The following is an 8,838-nucleotide window of genomic DNA, read 5'->3' on the forward strand; positions in this document are numbered from 1 at the left end:
CATATATTAATTTAATACCCCAAAACTTGCACTGCAGTACACTCTGCTTTTGTCTGAGTGAGCCATTTCACTTGATCCAACACCCTATGCTTTACATAAGGCCAACACAGTTTTACATTCTGCTGACATACCATGCATCATAATTGACCTATAAAATTAATTAAAAGCAATGAGGAAAGTAAGAGGACTTTAACCTTAATCAGTGCCCAAAGACATCAGAATGTCTGATGTCACCCTGAAGCATCAGGACACTCAGAACCAGATTTACTTCTGGTAAGCACCTGAAAGTTTTAATATTTATCAGTTTTGAACTATCAAAATCTGAAATTATTATGAGGAAAGGATATGATAAAAACCATATGCAGCACTTTCAAATCTTGAAATGTTCACTTCAGGTCAAATACAGCATAAGAAAACCATTTATTTTCTATGTTATTTATTCACTGATTATTATACACGTAAGTTGATGTGTAATTGTTAATTGTCTTCATATTAGCTGGTCGGGTGCTATATTTTTGATTTATGACCAAAACAGTGTTGATAACACAGGGATGTTTTAGTTATTGCTGAGAAGTGCTTGCACAGCCTCACAAGAAAAGGAAGCATTTGGTCGGGAATGATTTTCAAAACATCTTCTGTAACAAAGTTACCTTTTTCTCCTGGAGGCCCAACTCTGCCTGGACGACCTGGAGCACCTTTCTCTCCCTTCTCTCCAGCCTCTCCTGTTGATACAAAAGGAAATAATAAGAAGAATTCTATTAAACCAGGACTATTTTCTGTTGGTGGTGGTGACAAGAGTGCTATGGTCCCCAAGGAAAATGAAAACTTACTATAATAAGGGGGGGTGGGGGGGAAAGCAGATGTGATCTGACTTAACAGCTTCTTGATGCGTAAACAGAGAAATTGGCATAGACATTGACAAAACTAAAGTCAATATATTACTGAAGTCTCATACAGTGAGTCTAGTTTTGTGGATGTTACTCATATCATCAACCTCCTAAAAGCCCACCAGCACAAATCACTTAAGCAGAAGCTTCAGGATAAGGCCCCAATCTAGCACATAAAATTCTGGGTCTGTGTTCAGCAAACACTTCCTGAGTACCTGCTAAGGACATGCTTAAGTCTCAAGTGAAAATGGCTTAACTATAACCTCAAATATATATTTAAAAAAAAAAAAAGAAAAAGAAAAACATTTATGGAGTAAGGATGGATCAGGCCTATTGGAAGCCCTTATTTAGAGGAACATCCCTTATTCAGAGGAACATTTTTAAGCATGAAAGAGTATCTCCTAAACCACATTCTCAGTTACATACTGTGCCTTTTAATCTCTGTGGTACAAACCACTGTGCATTGTACTTATATGCACATGGCTCATGGCACATTATTATATTCAGCATATTTAAACATTAGTTTCTGTAAACATTTGCCTCCCTGGTGCCTTTTATTGGAAATTTGGGGATGCTTAGCTTATTTCGCCCCCTACTATTCTACTACTATTGTAGCTTGCCATTGACATAAAATTAAAATCTCTTAAACAAATAGAAGTTTAAAAAATAATTTACATAGCCATCTTAAAAAAAATATATATTTATATGAAGGAGAAGAAAGCTCTATGGCTTCCACAGAAAAGAAAATGGCAGGATCCAAAAGCCAGAGCTAGCACAGCGCATCTGTTGCCCTAATGCTGTCATTCCACAAAGGAGAGCAAGCATTAGCTGCTCTCCAGGAACCTGAAGGGAGCACCATAGCAGAAAAGCCAGTGGTCATCATGCAGCCCTCTAGCTCTGTTCTGTGGCATAGCTGGCAGCTGCGGTTCAGACAGGGACCATAGATATGACATGTAAAAACATGCCACAACATGGCACGTTTCAAATATGCAGCCTCCAGCTCTCTCTCTCTCCTTGTTGTAGACATAAGTGGCTGTGAGCTGAACTTGGTCCTCCATCTGTTATATTTTCTTCCTTCAGGCTGCCAGCAGGCTCCAGACCATCTTCCCTGCCTTCAGACATGCAAAATTAGGCCATTCTCTGACCTTAATGAGGACAAACTTCACATAATCCCCAGTGAATAATACTGTTAGTATGAAACAGGCTATTATTTGGCACCTTTGGGAACGTCACTTTTTTATTATCAGGTAACCAATAAGCTTTGTATGATTGCCTTTCCCCCCACCGGGCTGGTTATGAGTTCTATGCTTCCCAGAGATAAATCCTGACAATGACTTTTCCCTGCTCTCTGGAGGCTGAGAGCAGGCTATTACAGCCTATTGCTTTACACGTTTTTGAGAGTGAAAGCTGTGCATTAGGGATCAATAAAATAGATCACTCTTGCTCCAGGCCATTACACTTGTCTGCATTTATTCCTATAATAAGATGACACTGCATTCTTTAGTGTAGGTGTTCAAGAATCTTTCTCTGGGATGAGATTACCCCATTGCAGGCCCAGCTACAGGTCACTCTGCATTTTTTATCAGTTGTTTTCAGCAGCAAAACCTTGGCCAAGAGGGACTGAGTGTAGTCCAGTTCAGCTTTGCCATGTTCAAGTTCCTATGTCTGCTGTGAATGCCCTGAGCATGGTTGCAAGCTGAGGAAACAAAGCTTGTGCAGGTGTCATGGGCAGCAAAACAGTTTTCTGCCAAGGAATTTCCAACAATTGAATTTATCACTAATTAACACTAACTTTTAACCTTTAATTCCTGAATTATGAAAACAAACAAACAAATTTAGAGAAAAATACCTCTGTGCCTCGCTTCTGTTCTCTAGCCCCTGTGCTGCACATTACACCCAGCACTTAGGGAGTAGGAGGCTGGGAACAGTGCATTGCAGTCCCTACCCAGTTGCTTCAGCATGGCCACCTCTGTCAGACACAGTCCCTTTGCGGGACTCCTGCTCAGCCTCCTCTCCATCTCTTCCAGGATGGTCTTTGCTCCAGCCCTAATGCATGGAAGAGTGCCTTCTTCCACAGCACAATGCAGCTCTTGCCCACGCAGCTGAGATGAGGAGAGATGTGTTCAGCAGTGCTCCACAGTGTTGTGATGCCCTACACACTCCCTCCTCCAAAAAGAAATTTAGCCCTGGTACCAAACTGAGCTGCTAGCAGGATTGCAGGTATCCCTGACACTACTACAAGCTTCTTCTCCCATCATTTCTGAGAGAGCTCTTTCATAATTCAGATGATCTATCTTACCACTGTTGTCGATTTGCCTCCTTTTGTGAATTCTTTGGGACAGGATTTGTCTCTAATTATGTTTGCATCCTGCCTACCTTGAGTTCTACCATCTGCTATAATAAAAATAGTACACCAAATATTAACTACGTGAGCTATTAAGCATTCCTTGGCTGGTGATAACTTTCTTCCATAACTCATATTCCCTGTGTGAGCATACACATCAAGTGTGCACATAAATAGGTTTTATTTTATTGATGTACCATGAACTTTTTAATGTATTGTATGTTATTGAGACTATTAAGACAACTCCTGCTTTAGATTTGAGGGGGGAGACAAAACAAGATGGCAAACCAAGAATTTAAGCTTTGAAGCATTGTTCCATGTTATTTTTGTCTCTGCAATACTAGTAACTTCAATTTCATGTGACTATCAAAAGGAACCGGACTTCAGGAAGAATATGAGTGATCAACGTAGTGAGGCTTCATCATCCATACCTTCTTCCCACACAACATACTTTTCCCATTACTAACATTGTCGGCTTTCTAAAACACGGATCAGACTGCTGTCTGGATTCTCACAACCATGATATCTTTCCCTTCCACATTTCATCTTACTCCTTTATACTGTTGAGGTTATTAAAAAAAAAAATAAAATCAGTCTCTAAGACCTAAGCTGCTGACCTTAAACTCCTTTGTGCCTTTTTCTATTCTTGATGTCTTTACTGGCTTTCTTCATCTTCCATTTCCACCTCCATTTTCATCTCATCCCCCTTCCGATCCCCACTTCTATTCTGTGGGGTCCTAATTGGCTTTGTGTAATTTCTTTTCCCCCACACCTTTTTTATTTCAGTTTGCCGTCTCTCCACTCAGTCTTATTCTTTGTGCCTTCCTTTTCTCTTTACCCTTTATCTCTTCCTGTTCTTCTAAAATTTCTCCATTACACTCCCCCACCTTTGGGTACTTTTCCCTAGTGTCTTTCTCCTTCACCACTCCATTTGGGCTCCACTTTCTGCACCATCTCTTAGACTTAACCCTTTCCTCCTACTTTTTCCTTACACATATCCCATACTCTCCCTCACATTTTCCCTGTACCTCTTTTTCCCAGATCCAGCAGCAGTGAGTGCTCTGTTCCTCCAGCTCTGGAGATGTTGCCATCAGCCCAGCAGAGGAGGAGATAGGGCAGATCTAAAAGTCGCAGTGAGCAAATCCCACTGCATGGGAGCCAAAATTTGGGCAGCAGCCACATATAGGCTCAGTTTAAAGGAAGACATGGCCATCAAAATGGGTTGGAGTCATGCCAGCGGGGGACAGCAGTATCTCATTACCAATTCTCTGAGCCAGTTCCCCTGACAGCATAGCTGGAGCACTGATAGCTTTTCAGGGATTTCACATTAACTAGGGCTGTATCAGGCCATTTAGTGCTTCACTGAATTTGTCCATCAATCTCTCTCACTTTTCAAGGCTTGCATCTCATGAAGTGGAGAGAAATCATCAACACATGATGGTTTTAAAGCCTCTGTTGTTTCATGTCTCAGGATTGCCTTCTGACAATGGGCCAGATTCCTGCACTGTTTGTAAGTTTTAAAAAAAATCTCCTGCATGTAATACCAATAATGGTCCTTTCATAAAAACGGTAATCATGGATGTCAATTTTGACCAATTACACAAATAAGGAAACTAAGACAAAGAAGTTACAAAACTTGTCAAAGCCTGTCAACTTCTTAGAAATGAAAAATCATTTCACAGCTTAGTTCCCAGTGCTGTCTGAGGGTCTGACCCTTTGACTGATCTTCTGTGTAACTTCAGACAACATATATTTAACTTGATTGTGTTCTTCTCTGCGAGTGACATCAACAGCACTATCTTATGCCTATTTCACAGCAAATATCTCAAACAAATGCAATAACTCTACTTAAAGCTTAGTCAAACCTCAGAAGACCTGGATATAGCATTGTTCTTTCTAACTAGAACATCTGCAGAAGGTGTAAATATTATCAAGACTTCAAAGGCCACTTATTGAAGTAAAATTAAAAAATAGATTTTGGTTCAGTTCAGGCATCCAAAGCTGTGTCTATAGTAACAATAAACAAAACAGCAAAGCGCTTTTGGTCCTGAAGCCAATTGGCAAAGCACAACCCACAACCCTACAGATCCCAATTCTCTTGCTTCCAGTGCAGGGCAACCACATCCAAACTGGACAATGTCTGGAGAGGGCAGGTTACACCACAGCCAAATGTGTGGCCAGGCAGTGCTTGTAATTTCACTGTAAGCATGGCTGCAGGATAGAACTGAGCCTTGCTCTCATCATGCAATTAAGCAGCACAGACAGTGCCTGCAGCCCACACTATGGTCCTCAGGCAACTGGGTAAAGCCCAAGATTGTATCAGATAACATCAGTGGCATCAATATTGCTAGGTGAGTTTTGTGATACCACAATGCATAGCTACCAGAAAAACTGGAACCTTAGTCGGGCAGTTCATAAATAATACATTTTTAATCATTAATTATAAACTGGTGGTTTTGTTTTTTTTGTCCTTATTTAACAGGTATTTCCCCATGCTCACAGGTGTTACACTCCTCCATAGCCTCCATAATGAGAATTACTGTTATTGATTAAACAGGTCTAGGATTTCACACCATAATGGATGCTGTCACTTTAAAATGCTAATTTTCACCAGCTGTTGATTTCCTATATAAAGTACTTTAATACATTTTTTTGCTATGAAAAGATCAATAATTTATTATGCTTTTTGGGGCAATAGTTCGGGGGTATATTTTGTAAAAATGTTGCTTTTGTCAGGAAAAACTATAGAAATGCCAAAAATCTAACTCATTTTTTATTTCTTCTAAAAGGTACTTGAGCACTTACAAATCAAGTGAAGACAAGCAGAAGACTAGAAAATACAAAATAATTCCCATTAGTATATCACAAAATGGCAATGAAAGTCTCTCCAGATATAAAGTAGGGGTTAATCTTACAGTCTTTACATATGTGCACCATTCATTAGTATAAAACACAGAGAAAGCAACCAGGCAGCATATCAGAGTAACAAGCACTACTGATTGGGAGCAAGTCTGGGAAACTTTGACATGCATTCTCGGAACTGTGTTCATTTCAACAGACTTAAGTTCATCTTATGAACCTAAAAATTCAATTTTTAAGGAGGCTACAGATTAGACAAATAAGAAGACAACTGAAAGGCACCTTCTATGTCTCTGTTAGAAACAGTGGTGCACATGAGCCTGTTAGAAAGAAAGGATTAGTATCTGAAGGATGGAGTAGACTTCCACATTACCTTTGAGGCCTGGAACAAGAATTTGAACAGAGCAGGACTCCTCTGCAATATGTTGAGGATATCCAGACCTTAGCAGTGACAGGAAGGCAAGGCTAATTAGAGTCACCAAGAAAACCAGATCTCTCTTCATAATGAGCACTTACAGGTCACTGACTCCTAAACAAAAGAATGAATAAACAGTTAAAAGAATTTCAAAGACTTTCAACAGTTTCTGAACATATGCAGCATCCTACTACAAATACAATATATTTTTGCTTGTCATAACCCCACACAGCATGAAAAGAACATGTGCAGATCCTCCAAGCAGGTTGTATGGTCCACAGACATACATGAAACATGCAGCAACGCATTCAGCAGCTTGTTTTGGTGTTAGACTGAGTAAAATAAAGCTCAGAAAAAAATAGTTAAGAATTAAGAGATTAATTAAGCAATGCTAATACTAGGCAATTCTGCGTTCACAATCCCTCGCTGGAGGCAGGGATCTGAAAAGGTCAAAGTAGAAAATATAGTACACAGGCTTGCATTGGAAGATGTTAGTACTAAGTTGCCACTTCGAAAGAGTGCATACTGCTCTGAAGAGGCAATTCAATATACAATAAGACCAAACTAAAGGACTGAAATTTCACTTCCCATCTACCTGAGCACTGAGATTGTGCCCAGCAAATTGCCTCACACAATAGCCCTTATGTAACTCATTGAGGGTGGAAGGCAGATAACATTTCACTGTATCACACAATGAAGTTACATCAGAGTCTTCAATAAATCCTGAAAAGATTCACCTCTGAAACATACCCTTGCTTAAGCCTGCAAGTGAAATGGCTTGCCTGGTATTCGGTTGTGAAGAGATCTCTTAGAAAACAACAGTATAGAAATGGATTTTATGTGAAAGGACCATCAAAAGCCAATATTTAGGGGGTCTGTAGAAATACATTTTGACAAAATTGTTATTTATGTACTTCTGATATGTTTTTCCAGTCGTTCTTTCACCAAGGCTCTGCACCACACAAACAAGCTGAAAGTCATATCAGTGTTTCAAGAGAAAGTACCTGTATATCATCTTTTATAGCCACAACAAAGAAGTGTGCATTTTACATCTAGAGCAAGAAGACTGGGCTATATTGCTCTTCACTCCCTGATTCCCTTCAAAAATAGCCCAACACATTAGGCACAGGTGTGGGGCCAGTACATGGGTCTGCGTGTCTCAACGCAGATGTCAGAGGGTGGATCAGTTATTTAGGGGATGGCCTGAAGGCCTAACGGCCCATCAGCAAGGACAGGATAATAAGGAGCTTCAGGGTGAAAATGAGCTGGTGACATCAAAATTTAAGGGGTGAAGCAAGAAGAACGCAGACTGCCCTCCACATGCAGCAAAATTCAAGTTTTCCTATACTATTAAAAAGCCTTGCTCTGATTTTAAATTCCACCATCAACTCTACATGTTTAATAGATGTCTTAGCAGCAAGACTAAGTAGATTACTTTGGAGCTGAGGGAATAAATTATCCCTTTGAATTGCTGTCCAGTTTGTGCTTCCATTATCCTCTAGGAGATAAAATGAGTAGATTGCAGTAGGGGGGTCAGATGGGAGCAGATTTTGTGTTCCTCCTCGTGTGGGAAGGGCATGGCATGAGTTACAGGAGAGGTTGCTTTGCCTCAAAATGCCCTTGCAACACCATCTGATACTATGTCCACACCACAGGGTAAAGGTGCTCCACAATGCACCCCCTAGTTTTCACTCATCATCCAGATTTGGAGCACAGATTGGTGTGTGCTGTGAGCAAATAAAAGGTGAAGAGCTCCTGGGTCAAGGGATCTCAATGCAGTCATAGTCTTATGGGTGACAATGGAGCAGGAAACCCTAAGGAAAAATCACTGGTGCTGGGTAATCCTCCTATGGAACAAGGAAAGAACAAGGACTATCTGGGGATTTTCACAGCCACAACATGCCATGGTCCTGTAGCTGAACAGGCATGAACTACTTCATAGATAAGCTTTGTCAACCAGAAAGAAGACAAGAATGAAAGAACCACAAAAATGTGGAGGGGAAAAAAAGGAAGTTTCCACTAAGCTGTAATGTAGCATTTTTTTTTTCAAGGCCTCTGTTTCAATTTTCTATTATCTTTTAGTCTAGCAGATGACATTATAGACAATTTTACTAGGAATGCATTTCTTACCCTCACCAACACATTCCTGTCAGTCTACTACGTACTAACATAATTTACAAAGCCTCCTCTCAGAGCTTAAGGTGCAGGTTCTGGAGGGACAACACTCACTTATATACAGATGCTTACAGTATTTTTTATCCCCTTTCAAGAAAGCTCAGTTCCCAAAATTTTGCTTATGCTACAACAACTAAGATGACTGCACTTATCTATAA

At 40.2% G+C, this 8,838-nt stretch overlaps 1 protein-coding gene across 4 annotated transcripts in view; it reads right to left on the bottom strand.

Moving 5' to 3' along the window:
* Positions 1-6,598, bottom strand: part of COLEC11 (collectin sub-family member 11) — a 16,479-nt gene extending 9,881 nt beyond the window's left edge. For 2 of the 4 annotated variants that reach the window (XM_010189885.1, XM_010189882.1), the window contains exon 1: positions 6,464-6,593. In XM_010189885.1, the coding sequence (XP_010188187.1) occupies positions 6,464-6,593 (130 nt within the window). Of the gene's footprint in view, positions 1-650; positions 723-6,463 lie in introns of all 4 variants that reach the window. The other 2 variants (XM_010189881.1, XM_010189883.1) reach the window with 2 other exon arrangements.
* Positions 6,599-8,838: the final 2,240 nt, after the last annotated feature.

Source organism: Mesitornis unicolor, unplaced genomic scaffold (genome assembly GCF_000695765.1).
Source record: "Mesitornis unicolor isolate BGI_N332 unplaced genomic scaffold, ASM69576v1 scaffold1248, whole genome shotgun sequence".
NCBI classification, from domain to species: domain Eukaryota; kingdom Metazoa; phylum Chordata; class Aves; order Mesitornithiformes; family Mesitornithidae; genus Mesitornis; species Mesitornis unicolor.